Here is a 13,945-nt window from a genome sequence, read left to right as displayed (position 1 = left end):
TATCCACCTGGTTTCCTGGAAAATTTGCGCATAGAGGAAACGATTTAGGGGCCCATTACCACCTCTGTACACGACCTCCCAAGACCTTATTTTCCATTCCAACATACCACGCAATGTCTGAACCAGGCCCTGAATCAATTCCTACAAGCGCCGATCCGCGCAGCAAACGGCCCACCAAGCGACGAGCGATGACACCTCGCTCTGAACATGCATCCCAAGTCGAGTCTCTCTTCAAGGACCCGTCAAAAGAGATCAAGTTACCGGAAACAGCAAAAAATCGCGCAGTCGCCGCTCTCTCTGCACCACCGGAGATTGTCACAAATGTTCAGGGTTCATCAGCAGGTGCGGGCTCGGGCGAGTTCCATGTCTACAAGGCTAGTCGGCGACGAGAGCAAGAACGACTACGACTGATGCAGGCCGAGATTGACCAGGAGAAAGATCAATCGGAGTGGGAGAGACAGCGACAGGAGACGAAGCGGAAGGATGAAGAGAAAACAGAGAAAAATCGCCGGAGAAGGCAGAAGAAGCGTAATACCCGAGGAAAAAATGGTACGGATGGAGTGATGGACGTTGATAGTTCTGCGCCGGTCAAGGGACCAATGGCTCCTGGTCAGCTCATGGATACGTCTACTTCCAATGGTGATAATTCTGGGAACTATGTGGAGGAAGTTCCTGGAGTGATTATCCATGACGACTAGGGGGTTGCCAAGTGACTAATAGTTTAAATATTCACACGAAGATACCCATTTGACAGTTCATTTTGGTCTAGGATATTCATACAGAAAGGAATCACAGTCGTGTAACATTATGTACGGCCTTCAGGTCCTAGATCATTTTTTGGTTCTTTCTCTTTTACTCCTCACCACCACCACCGCTGCTGACCTGTGCTGCTGACTTTCCGCTGCAAATATCGTCGACACGGAGCAGCAGGCATGCGGACTAGAACAAGTTAGTAAGGTTACAAGACGAGATAAAACAGGGATGATTAAGGGACTTACCTCGACTGCGGTCTTGATGCTCTGGAGCTTGACAGCCTCGGGCTCCCAAACGCCATACTCCTTCATATCAACCAACTTGCCAGACTCGCCGTCCAGACCCCAGGTGGTGTGGCCCTCGACGTGCTTAGCACGCAACTGGGTCAGTACACGGATGGGACTGGCACCGGCGTTCTGTGCCAATGTGCGAGGGATGACCTCCATAGCGTCAGCGACAGCCTTGTAGGGCCATTGCTGAACACCCTCGATGGAACGGGCCAGCTGGCTCAGCTTCACGGAAACTGCCATCTCAACGGCACCACCACCAGGGGACAGGCGAGGGTGGAAGATGACGTTGCGGGCAACAGCCATGGCATCCTGGAGATTGCGCTCAATCTCGTTCAGGATATCCTTGGAGGGACCGCGCAGCAGAATGGTGCAGGCCTTCGGGGACGTGCACTTTCGCATGAATGTGAAGTACTCATCACCAATCTTCTCAATCTCAAACAGACCACAGCGAGTACCAATGTCTGACTCCTGGATATCATCAACGCGGTTGACAATAGTAGCACCGGTGGCACGGGCGATACGGTTGTTGTCAGTCTTTCGCACCCGGCGGAGAGCAGTGATGTTGCCCTTCATTAAGTAATGCTGTGCAAGATCTAAAGATTGATTGTTAGAATGCCCATTTTCTCTAGTAGAGTGAGCTTGGGAGTTGCTTACCTGAGACGCCCTTCTCAGTGATAACAACGTCGGGCTTGAATGCCAGAATGGCCTCGCACATGTGCTTCACCTGCTCCTCCTCAATCTGCAAAATCCGGTTCCAGTCGTCTTCCTTGGAGACTTCAATGTTGGTCTGAGACTCGCCCTTCTTGTACTCCAGGGGGCAATCGAGAAGCAGAATACGGGGGTTCTCTATCTTTCTCCGCATCTTAGGGTGAGTGATATCCTTGTTTACCATAACACCATCGATGACTTCGGAATCTTCGATCTGACCACCGGGGATCTTCTCAATACGCGCATAGCGCTTGATATCGACTTCCTGCTTACCGCCACCAACCTCGAAAGAGACTGTGCGCACAGCGTTCAATGCCAAGCCACACATAAGGTCGGACCAACGCGAAACGAACTTGGTACCAATGGAAGATTGGATAAGAGTGAACATAGCCTTGTCATCGTGAATATCGACGGGTAGCGAAACGTCTTCAACGATCTGAAGGGCATCGGCAAGAGCGCGCTTGAAGGCGGAGATGATGACGACGGGGTGGATATTACGTTCGAGCTGGGGAAGGGCCTGAGCGAGCATCTCACCGGCTAGAAATTAGGTCAGAAATTATTCAAGACGAAAATATAGAAAATCCCATACCCAAGATAATAACCGTTGTGGTTCCGTCTCCGACCTCCTCATCCTGAGTACGGCTGAGTTCGATCATGCTCTTTGCGGCAGGGTGTGACACCTCAATTTCTCGCAGAATGGCATGGCCGTCGTTGGTTAGAACAATACCACCCATTGGGTCGAGGAGCATCTTCAACATAGCCTTGGGACCAAGACATGACCGAATAATGTCGGCCACACTGATAATATGATTCGTTAGCGTTGAGCCCACGGAAAACGCACGGGATGTAGATATCGTACGTCTTAGCAGCAGTAATATTGGAAAGTTGCGCACGGCGGCCAACCTGGCGGTCGCCAGCATTGGTGTCTAATCGAGTGGTTAACACTTGCGGCCAGATACACGGGAGAAACGGGGGGTAGGAGGGGCAACATACTCATCACCACCACCGGAGCCTGCATTTTGGTGAAGGTCTGAGTGGAATTGAAGGGAGAAGTGAAGATGGCTCAAGTATATGCCACAAATAATTGGCGATGAACACTGAATAGAAAGCCAACTCAGATCCTCGTTCAAGTTACCCGCGTTCTAAATTTCCAAAGTGGGAGCTCCCTGACACTAAACTGAAAAGGGGGTTTTAGTACAAACATAGCAAACAGATAGTTGAATACCTTACCGCCCTTTAATGCCATTCCGTCGCTATGTAAGCATTATGCGATAGCCGATATCATCACAGATAAGAACTGTCCACATTCCACAATTTCTTTTCTTCCTCTCCCACACCCATTTCCAATTTTACACAGAATTATGGACTCTCCGTTTCCTACCCTTTTCAATCTTCCTGGAAGGACAGTGATGACGCATTTAACCTGTAAATAGATATATGATGAAATCTACATTGGTATTTAACCAGACCCCTCTCAAGGCTCACCTTACGCTTTCGCCCTACGTTGTGTCTAACAGCACTCCTGAATACACGAGTGATGTTATCAAGTATGGTCTCTCACATCTATCCATCCTGGGTAGCTTTGATCCTATGATGTCTAAACTTACAACATGAACAATCCAAATCTGAGACCTGCAAGTCAGGCTGCTGATACAAAGTATTCTGAGGATCAAAAATACTCCATTCCCTTCATTTTCCCCCCTTCTTCTCTCTCCTACTCTACGGATCGATATGAGAGACCATATTTGGAAACATTACTCGTATCTCTCCTTATCTTGCAACGCTTCTTTTCTCTGATCTTATGATCCATCTGCCAACGCCCTCCTTACCGCGAGCAAAATCATTTGAGACCTCGAAAAGCTGCTCAGGAGATTTTGATATTACATCTTGATCACGGAAGCTGGCGATGAGGGTGAACCTGCAACGAGGAATCCGGTGCTATTGAAGCTCGTCTCAATAGCACGTCGGGACATTTGTCATTGGGGCCAATTGCGGAAAGGCGGTCGCACCCGCAAGATGAAGCTCTTGACCTGAAATACCGATGAAGAATTGGCTCAAGAAACACTGGAGTGACCAGATCCTTCATCATGCACTGCTGTCATGAACCGAAGGAGGAAGAGGACAAAGGTTTCTGATAGCACTCGACAACGGCGTTATATATCATTGCAGCTCCAAATATCCAGAGACCGATAGTTCCTAAGGGACCGCTCGAGCTCACACCAAATACTTGAGTCAAATTTCTGCCTTCTCTTCCCTGTAGATCGAACTCTGCGAACAAATATAAGAGAGAGCATGGACGCCTTCTTAAACGAACCTCATCGTCGGGTTGCTCTTCCTTTTTTGCATATAATAGGAACTATCATCCTTCGTTCGCTGCATAACCTGTCGATAATAAAAGTTGGTTCGAGACCGGACAGGGCCACACATTGATGGCGGGCCATTGAATCAGCTTAGCGTACAATAGTGTTCATATAATCCAGAATATGACACATTGAACTACGCCATCGTGATTGATATAATATCCCCAGAAAACTCGATGATTGCTGGTTTTCAAAGCACACGCGGCGTTCTCAAAGCTTGCTGGGTTCTCTGAAATCGTTCATATCTCCGAGGTTGCTGTTTCAACCGAGAATTTCAGTATATTAATCTAGCTTCCCACCAATATCCTTTAAAGGAACATGCTCATCCTTCCCAACTACTGGTAAAGCAATGAGGAATTCATATCGTTATTGGATCTGCTCATCATTCCAACGCTATTTGTTAGATGCAGCTGTTCAGCCCGGTCTGATCACTTACCAGTCGCTTCTGTTCTGTCTGTCAGCTTACGATAAAGTCGTGTAATGGGTGGGTTTGCAGTTATCTCGATGCTCATTCCCTGGATTTGGTGCTCACAAGTGAGCATGCTAAGCCCTATTCATGTGGAGGCACTGGATATTCTTTAATTTTCTGCGACCACCTGCAGAAGTAGGGACCACGAACCTTGGCACTCGAGTGCAGAAACATCATGTCCCATCATCCAAGCGCAGAGCGTATGCTATCTTTCATTAAAGCCGCTCTACTCTGAAAGATCGATTCTGCAGAGTCTGTCAGATTGTTAATGATCGGCGTCATCACAACCTGCAGATCTCCTATACTTTCTACGTTATCAGCGAATGCTTTCGCGGTAATTGGTCCTTTAAAAGCCAAAAATAGAGCCACCTGGGCGCAGGCTCTGTTCTATTATTTCCCAGCTGATTTAAGAAAAAGCTTCCTTTGTGCGCATTTCATATGCCTCGTGGCAATCTTTATGATTTCCATTTTGAACAGTAAAGCGTTACGACCCAACAACCTTTGACCTAAATTGACCCCCCGATGGAGCTATTTTAGCGTGGAAACGAATTTGGAATCCTTTTTGGCTGGGTAGCTATGATTCAACAACAAAATTGGACAAAAAACACATCGATACTGAATTTGGCTCATGGATTTTCGATAAAGGATGACGAATGCCAAGTATATTACATGATAATTATCACTGTCAACCGCAAAATACGAGACTGTCGGCTACTTTCACCCTTGCCACCCTCGGTCACAGCGACATGTGGAGCTTGCCAACTGCCCTCTTCTCCTATCTTATTTACATCGCTTACCTTACCCACTTTTAACCAACAACAAACTAGTTCCGGGTAACTCTGTAGCGTCCCTAATGTGGATAGGTGTCTTGCATGAGAATTTTGGACACTGTAGTAACGTTGAAACTATGGTTTGGCCTCCAAAAGAGATGAATTATTTTCTGGGGTTCGCTTCCTGCGTTTCTTCTAGGGCTCCTTTGGCTTTTTTTTGAATCCAGGGATTGTGGTACGATATATGGAGATCGACCAATCATATGAGTAGGCGTGTTCTTGGGCAGCCTATTCTGTTGACTAGCTTCAGTTGACTAGCTTAGACGCAAAGCAGCGGTCAGCGAGCACAATACTAGACACTTAGGGTTTAGAGGCATGACAGCGGTAAGTGGGGCCGATTCCGAGTTCATGGTTATTACGGGCCGGCCCCATACGGAGTACACCCTTGGCAAACAACTAACCTCGAACAGCTGTTCACGACTGAAGAAAAAGAAGGCTAGAGCTTTCTCGAAGGCTTCAAGCCTATCACACTCCCTGCTCTCGATAACTTCACCGCCGACTGTCTCCTAAATGATCCACAATATGGCTAAAGCCCTCACCCCTGTCGATCCTACCTCCTGGCACTTGGAGTCTTGTTGGACTCATTCCCAGTCTGTCAAACAACTTCCAGTTCCTTTGAGTGGTCTGCCTAAATATCGCATCGAGAACTCCTATTTTATGCCGCAATGGCCACAGTAATATCAGTGAGCTTCACATGACGTTTCTGTTCGTTCTCAAGAGCCTGGCTATACATATAACTTAGAAGTCAGGAATTTGCGGACTCCAAAGGAGCCCCACTCCATAACACCTTCGTTGCTACCTAGTATCCGTCCCACAATCCCAAGTCACACTAGCGGTGAACTCTTCAGGCAGCCATCAATGAGTTCCAAATCAAAAGAAGCGAAGTTCTTCAACTTCCCTCACAGTCACAAGAAACATCGTGTCCGAAAAGGTCTCTCTGAAGCATTGGGAGTTCTCGGATTAAAGGCAGAAGACGAAGGTAAGTGAGAACGAGCTTTTGACTTACATCCCACCGCATTGCCACGTATACACCTGCTGATCCTGGGTCATTTCTCTGCTCGTTTTGACAGAAAACCTGACCAACAAGCCCTCCATCACTCTGAACTCTATTATAAAACCACATTCAAGCTCCGAAACATTATCAAATCACTCTTCTGAACCCAGAATGTCTATATTCAGCAGCCTTAAAAAGGATCACCACAAACGTGGCTCCTCGCCTGCTCCACGTGGCTCATCACCCGCCCCAACGGCTAGCAGCAGCAGAACTGCCGCCAAGCCGACGTCTACCCCTTCGAAAACACTTCTGCTGCCTCGTATCTCCAAGCGTGAGGTTGACGGTATTTCGGTCAATTCCATCGCTCCTACTGTGGTTTCCGATTCTACCCTCGCCCAGGAGGACCACAGCGTAGTGCCCTTGAAAAAGGCAAAGTCTGCTATCAGCAGGGCGAGTTCTCCCCTGCCTACCCACCGGGAACCGACCCAGATCAAAAATGTCGACGGTCCTCTACAAGAGTTGCGCGCTAGGCTTCAGGCCGAGCTCAAGGCTTCCAAGGAGGAGTACATCTCCAACGGTATCTCTATAGAGAGCTTCTTGGGCTTCATTGGCCAGGAGCGGCTGAGAAGGATGCCTGCTGAGGGTAGCAGGTGGGATAAGATATTGAAATGGGCTGAATACTTTGCCACTTCTCTTTCTGTTTTTGAGGAGGCTGTCGACACCTTTGTCGCTTCAAGCAAGGAAACTGTCGAGCTTATTTTTGAATGCTTTCAAATCCTTCTCCAAGTAAGTGTTGTGTCATTTATTACGCTTATCATATGCTCACGATTGTAGATGGGTCCTACCCAGGGCGAAGCTCTGGAAACAGTCTTCGCCATTTTCCACGAGTACGGCCTTATATTTGATTTCTACCTCCGCAACTACAGTCTCTTGCGGTCCATTCCGGAAGCTAGGCAGGAGCTCAGCTTGGCCCTAGCGGACATTCTTGGGCTGTCCGTTGAGATTACCGTTTATTACCGAAAGAGTTCGAAAACAATGTCGACGTCCAGCGTGACTCTAGAATTCAACGTCACCTTTGGCAAGCTCATGGATTCATTCATGCAGCGCAAGGACCGAATTACCAGCGTTATGTGGACATACCAGCTGAAAAGCACTTCTGAAATTTCAGGTTAGTAGTCCACTCGAGGCCGATATTCCTTACTAACGTTCTCAGATATCCATGTTTCTATTGATAGCATTCGTCAATGGCTGTTGCCCCAAGACCGGACCTTGCAGGCTATTGTGACTGGTCGCCGCGCCAGTCGCACTCTGCGCGCTGAGTTTACGTGCGAGTGGTTTGAAAGATCTCTGGTCCACTTTGCTCGTAGTAAAGACCCGGTTCTGACAGTCACAGCTGAGACTGGCGCTGGCAAGAGCATGCTCTCCAGCTGGATTGTCGAGAGGTTACAGAGACCCGTTGGCAGGCACACTTTCCAGGCTGTCACGGCCACCATTGACAGCCAGATTCCTGCGCAAGCGACTCAGACTGCCCTGGTTAAGGCCTTGATATTGCAGCTCCTGGATCTGAACGTTGGAAATGTGGCTCTGTATAGGTGTCTCGCCAATGTTCGCGAGCTCGATGACAACACTGACAGCATCAAGGATGCTGAAGATGCTCTCTGGTACACTCTCAATACTGGACTGAAGTCGTGCAAAGATGTTGTTCTCGTCATCGACGGCCTCGATGCTCTAGAGGGCAATGAAACTGAGAAGGTCGAGGTATTCGAGCATCTTCACGATATTGCCACCAAAAACAGCCAGATTCGCGTCGTTATTCTGTCCAGGCCACTCTCGAAACCGTGGTCCAAGCCTACTCGACAAGTCACTATGGGCCCTGAGCGCACCATTATCGACGTTAAGCACATCGCTCGCGAATATATGATATCCCATGGCATTGGTAGCAAGAAGGAGATTGATGTACTGGTTGAGCAAATCGCTCAACGCAGCAAGGGCTCTCTGACATGGGCTCAAATGGCCTTGCAGCTGTTCCAGAAGGCTAAGAACGTTACAGAAGCCCAAGAAGTCTTGAAAACTCTTCCCGGCACCACAAAGGAAATTATTGATTTGCAAATCAGCAATATATCACTCAAAGATGACGCACGCTTCATCTTTGCCTGGTTGCTGGTTGCTGAGAGGTCTCTGACAACCGCCGAAATCCAAACACTGCTTGAGTTGAATGTTCAGAAGGGCTCACACCAGCCGAGATCGTCAAGCGTACTCGAGGATCTTTACAAATCTTGCAGTTCTCTCGTCATTGTCCAGGACAAGACTGTCCGCTTCCGCAACGAGACCGTCAGGTTCCACCTGCTAGAACTTAGCAAGGGGAACAAGAACTTGCTGCCCCCAGCCGAAGCACAGAAGAGTCTGGCTACTAGACTACTGCTTTACATCAAGGCCTGCATTCATGTCAACACCGAGCCTTCGCTCGAGGATCTCTCTTCCAAGGAGGTTGACAGTCTCTTCCGCACTAATGCTCTTCTTGAGTACGCTTCTCGCAACTGGCTCAACCACTTCCAACGCTCTCCATACTTCGCTGATGGCAAGCTTCAGCCCATCAATCCCGAACTCAAGTCCGTGTTCCCCAATTCTACTCTCCTTGCTCTTCTCGAGCGCAGTTGCTGGGGAAAGCAGATGCCAGCAATCAAGGCCAATGGTTTCCACACCCTAGCTCTGAATGTCCGTCAGCAGGCTTTGGGTGAAAATGCTCAGTGCACTCTTCAAGGATCCATAAACGTCGCTCAATCTTATATAAAGCTCTCTGCTCCTGCAGAGGCCAGCAAATTCTTCTATCAAGCAGCTAAGATCGGCCAAGCCGTCCTCGGAAAGACCAACGAGCTTGCCATTTCCTGCGCGACCGCCTCAATTGACAGCTCTGAGAACGTCAAGATCACAGAGCGCAATGAAGACGTCACACGCAAGGAGGAGATGCTCAAGTATGTTGTCGAGACCGAGAAGCAGCAGAAAGGCTCCAACAGCACGCTCGTCGCCAAATACAACAACCAGCTCGCCCAGCTCTACACAGAAATAAAGGAGAATGACAAGGCTGAACAGGTCTACCGTGAGGTGTACAAAGCCACCACTGCCGAGAGTGGCGAGTTCTCTGAAGAGGCCAAGCTTGCCGCCGAGAAGCTCAAGACAGTTTTGTACCAGCAAGGCAAGCACAATGAAGTCGTCCAGTATACTCAGCCCATCTTCGAGTTTGCCGAACAGAATCTCGAAATCTTTGACATCAGTCGCGTTGAAATCACCCTGCGCATGGCTGACACTTACGAAGAGAAGAAGGATTTCACTCACGCTGAAGAGCTATACATCTCTCTATGGCGTGACTTGACAGAGTACTGCCGTACTGTTGGAGCCTCTGATGTCGCTCAAGAACGTAAGATTCAGATCAGCGTATCATACGCTCGCTTCCTCAGGCGCCAGAAGCGCGAAGCTGAGGCCTTGAACATTTTGCATGGCGTCTGGGTTGAGTATCAGCATCGCGACAACTCCGAAGCCGTCACCAAGCAGCTCAGCAATGTGGGTGATGACTTGAAGGCCATGGGTGCCTTTGAAAGCGCTATTGAAGTGTTGAAGTCCGTCTGGGGCTACTTCAAGAAGTCTGGTCAACAGACATCTGCCGCTGCCGTGTCAACTGCCGTCTCTCTCATGGACGCCGCCCAAGCGAAGGTGGACAGCAAGAAGGCCGATGCAAAGGCTTCCGGTACTGAGGCTACCGATCTGGAGGATGATGAGGGTGATGATGAGGCCGACGCCATCATGGATGAGGTTCTCGAGGCTGCCATAGTCTCCACTCCCAAGTCGGCCGATACAAAGAACGTGGTTGAGAAGCAAGAAGTTAGCATCGAGTCCACAATTAAGACCTACGAGACGCTATGCAATTTTTACACTAGCAAGGAGCGCTGGACCGAGGCCGCCGATCTCTGCCAGAAACTCCTTGTGCAAATATGGCCTACACTCAGCGTTGAGGGCAAGTACGGATTCCCAAAGATCTACACTACGGAGTCTATAAAATTTGCGCGCCGTCTCGCCTTGTGCTACTCCAAGAGCAACCAGACGGAACAGGCTGAGAAGATTTACGTGCACGTTTTCCAGTCTGCTCGCTCCGGCCTGCGCATCCAAGATGAACTTGTTGTCGAGACTTCCAACGACCTGATTAAGTTCCACATCAGCACCCAGCAGTACCAAAAAGCCCTTGTTGTATACCAGCAGCTTTTGGAGAGCTACCGCACCACCCTCGGTGCACGTAACCCGCTCACCATTCAGACCTTGTACATCATGGGTGACCTTTGTGTGAAATATCGCGTCAAGGGAGCCGACCACTACTACCTTGAGGTTACCAAGGCTGAGAAGAGCAGTGATGGTATTCTGAGCAAGGAATCAATGCGCGCTGCTCTTGCGCTATCAAAGATCTACTTCGAGCAAAAGCGCTGGCAGGAGGCCCGCTCCATCTACGCCACTATCTGGGTCACCTTTACCACCCGTGCTAGAGAGTACAAATTGACTAGTGACCTTGTTCAAGCCATCTACACGCGTTATACCGCAGTCCTTGAGACCCACCTGAAGGTCGACATTGAAGTCATCCACAAGTTGGCCGTCGAGTACCGCAACGCCACTGTTTCCATCTATGGGGCTGAATCGCATATTGCTACAACCGCCAACCTCTCTCTTGCTGAAATATCTATCAAGAGTTCAAAGTATCACGCGGAAGCAGTCAAAATATGCGAGGAAGTTGTCCAGAAGGCTGCTGAAGCACCGGCTGATAAGCCCCAGACTCCTGCTCAGCTCAGCATCCTAGCCAAGGCCAAGCGTCAGCTTGCGGCTTTGTACGCCAGCCAGGCATCCACTGAAAACGCACCTGAGCAGGCCCAGAAAGCTGAAACCCTGTGGAAGGAGCAGCTTGAGATCAATAAGAAGGAGCACGGTGTCATGCACACATCCACACTCGCCTCACTCTCATCTCTCGTCATCGCATGGGCTAAGTCAGATAAGCCAGAGGTACAGAAACAGGCACAACAGCAACTTTCCACCAGCGTAGTCGAAATTTTGTCTGCTCCTATCGCTACTGACTCGACCAAGCTTCACGAGTCTGCCGTTTCTCTGGCCAATATCTACCTCTCATGCAACTACTCAGCTCAGGCATGGGCTCTCCTGAAAGACTTGCGCTTACAGATTATCAACAAGGGGGCCCGTAGCACCAAGGCTGTGGGAATCAAGCTTCCAGTAACGGTCGACCGCCGCTCCATCGTCTTCCTTGCCGCTTTTGAGGAGACTCTGCGCAAGGCTGACACAACTGATGCTGCAAAGAAGGCCACTTTCTCCGATATTATGACCGATATGCTGACTGAGGGTATTCTGTACGACCGCTACACTATTTCAATCCAATCCAAGGAGCTCTCCATCGACCAGAAGCTATTCGACGGCGCCCGCCTTTATGCATTCCTCGCAACCAGCCAGCTTCACGCCGAGCAGTCTCTTGCTACTGAAGATGCCCTTTACAAGATTTTCACGGAGTCTTATGGCACCGCTCTTAAGGACCTTTCTGGTCCTGCCACTAGAACCTTCTTTGTCGCACTTCTCGTGGAGCTAGGTCGCCTTCGCCACTCCGATGATCTTGCCATTGTTGGCTGCTCATCCGGTATCGCTAAGGTCTACGCTCTTCTCCTGGCTGACCAGTACGCCCAGGCTCTCGAAGTCGCTACAGTTGTCTATAACTTCACATTGTTCAAGGATGGCTTCAAGCACCCCAGAATTATTCCGTTTGCTTTCAAGCTGTCTCTGTACCTTTCAGGTCTGGGCGTCAAGAAGAGCAGCGACCTCAAGCTACAGGCTCGCATGGTTGAGCTGAGCAAGACCATCTTGCGTGAGACCCTTCGCGCATGCAAGACGCTGGACATCGACATCGTCCAGCTGCAGGCCAGCGAGCTCAACAACCTTGTCCGGTTGATGGGCGAGCAAAAGAACTACGAAGATCTCGAGGTAAGTCTCAATGGACTCATTACTGATGCATCGCACCTACTTGCCGCTCCTTTCGACCCTGGAAATGCTGAGGCTGTCGGGGCTGACCCAGACGGCTCATGTATTGTTATTTGAACGAATTTTCGCTAATTTCTCTACAGTGGCTCCTCACCCAGCTTTGGAACTCGCGCATTATCCAAGCTTCCTGGTCCGCCACCACCGTCATCAGTGTCGGATGCCGCCTGGTGGAAGTTCTCTTTGTCCGCAACAAGCAGGACCAATCCATCGCCCTCGCCGAGAGCATGTGCTACAACTTGAGCCGTACTTGGGGTCTGCTTGATCCTGTCAGCATCGACGTGCACAACCTTCTCTCCTCCCTATACATTGCAGCCAATCGTTACAATGACGCTCTAATTCTGCACGCGGAGATTCTTCGTGCAGAACTTGCCGACGACCTGGACGTTGACGACCAGCCCCTTACCGACGAAGCCGCCGCTCAAGTAGCCCTCCAGCAGCTTGATCTCATCAAGCGTATCTACTCCCGTCAGGGAGGATGGGGCGAAGACCCGGCCGACGATCTTTCATCTCTCGTGTCTCGCGTAGCTGAAGAGTTCGCTGATCTTGATGTTGCGGCTTTCGGATCCATCGCCGATTCTTCCAAGTGGAGCCCTAAGGCCCCGCCTGCGCATGACACCACTGGCCTATTTGTTGCGCCTGCTTCGTGGGAGTTTGCCCACATGGGCACAGAGACTGAGGTCGCCAAGGATAAGAAGCCCGACTACCTCCTCCGATGGCTGCAGCTTAACCGCCAGCAGAGTTTTGGTGACCTGAGCAAAGTTTCCGAGGATGTGAACGGAACTCACTAAATCTAGTCATTGGGATGGCTGTCAGTCTAGAACTGTCTCGTTATGTTCCTTAATCATACATATACATACGGGAATAATTTTGTAACACAAATATATGCTTTTTATAATTGCTCTTAGGCACATTCAAGATCCCATTATGTTCATTCACTACGTGCATCACTTCTAACAAGGGCATAGACACCAGCCAATGCAAGAGAAGTTCCGAAAGTTCTAGGTATTCCGATCAATTGATAATTCCAAGGTTTAATCTTTGACTAGGAATAAACCCTGAATTCTTGTAAGCCTCTCACACAAGCACCACAGACTCATCAAGCGTCAAATTTGATAAAAATTGTCTTTCTGGAATTGAATTACGCGTGGTGCAACGTTGGAACCTGAAGATCTGCTATGTCTCCAATGTACTCTATTTGAATGAAGATATTTCAAGCCGAATTGAAAGACGTTCCGCCGTAGGCATCTATCGATATAGAAAGAGTCTCAATTATACCAATGCAATTGTCAGGTGATATCCCTTTCCTACCGTAATGGTACTTGGCTGATTATGAAAGTAAGATGCAACACGGGGAAACTAATAGGAAGATTTTCTATCACTCGGACCAGCAGGAGAGCACACGGGTGACAGGGCAAGCTGCTTGCCTGGTTACAGTCATTTCCAGTCATTTCCGGTATTTGGAGCTT

At 49.3% G+C, this 13,945-nt stretch overlaps 3 protein-coding genes across 3 annotated transcripts; 2 read left to right on the top strand and 1 right to left on the bottom strand.

The window, feature by feature from the left end:
* Positions 1-113: 113 nt before the first annotated feature.
* Positions 114-698, top strand: N7495_008646 (PRKRIP1 family protein; the record flags this gene model as incomplete). Its single annotated transcript, XM_057211297.1, has 1 exon — positions 114-698. The coding sequence occupies one exon, from the start codon at positions 114-116 to the stop codon at positions 696-698; it is 585 nt and encodes a 194-aa protein (XP_057060840.1).
* Positions 699-852: 154 nt separating this feature from the next.
* Positions 853-2,769, bottom strand: N7495_008645 (chaperonin-containing T-complex subunit CCT3; the record flags this gene model as incomplete). Its single annotated transcript, XM_057211296.1, has 6 exons — positions 853-939; positions 999-1,636; positions 1,698-2,288; positions 2,341-2,549; positions 2,611-2,677; positions 2,745-2,769. 6 exons carry the CDS (start codon positions 2,767-2,769, stop codon positions 853-855), a joined length of 1,617 nt encoding a protein of 538 aa, XP_057060839.1.
* A 3,499-nt stretch (positions 2,770-6,268) lies between these two features.
* On the top strand, positions 6,269-13,267 carry N7495_008644 (nacht domain protein; the record flags this gene model as incomplete). The annotated part of the gene is made up of 5 exons (XM_057211295.1): positions 6,269-6,389; positions 6,481-7,190; positions 7,239-7,572; positions 7,618-12,422; positions 12,563-13,267. 5 exons carry the CDS (start codon positions 6,269-6,271, stop codon positions 13,265-13,267), a joined length of 6,675 nt encoding a protein of 2,224 aa, XP_057060838.1.
* Between the last annotated feature and the right edge of the window lie 678 nt (positions 13,268-13,945).

This window comes from Penicillium taxi (assembly GCF_028828555.1).
Source record: "Penicillium taxi strain IBT 34144 chromosome Unknown utg000005l_segment0_segment0, whole genome shotgun sequence".
Lineage (NCBI taxonomy): Eukaryota > Fungi > Ascomycota > Eurotiomycetes > Eurotiales > Aspergillaceae > Penicillium > Penicillium taxi.
This window is presented reverse-complemented; position numbering and strand designations above follow the sequence as displayed.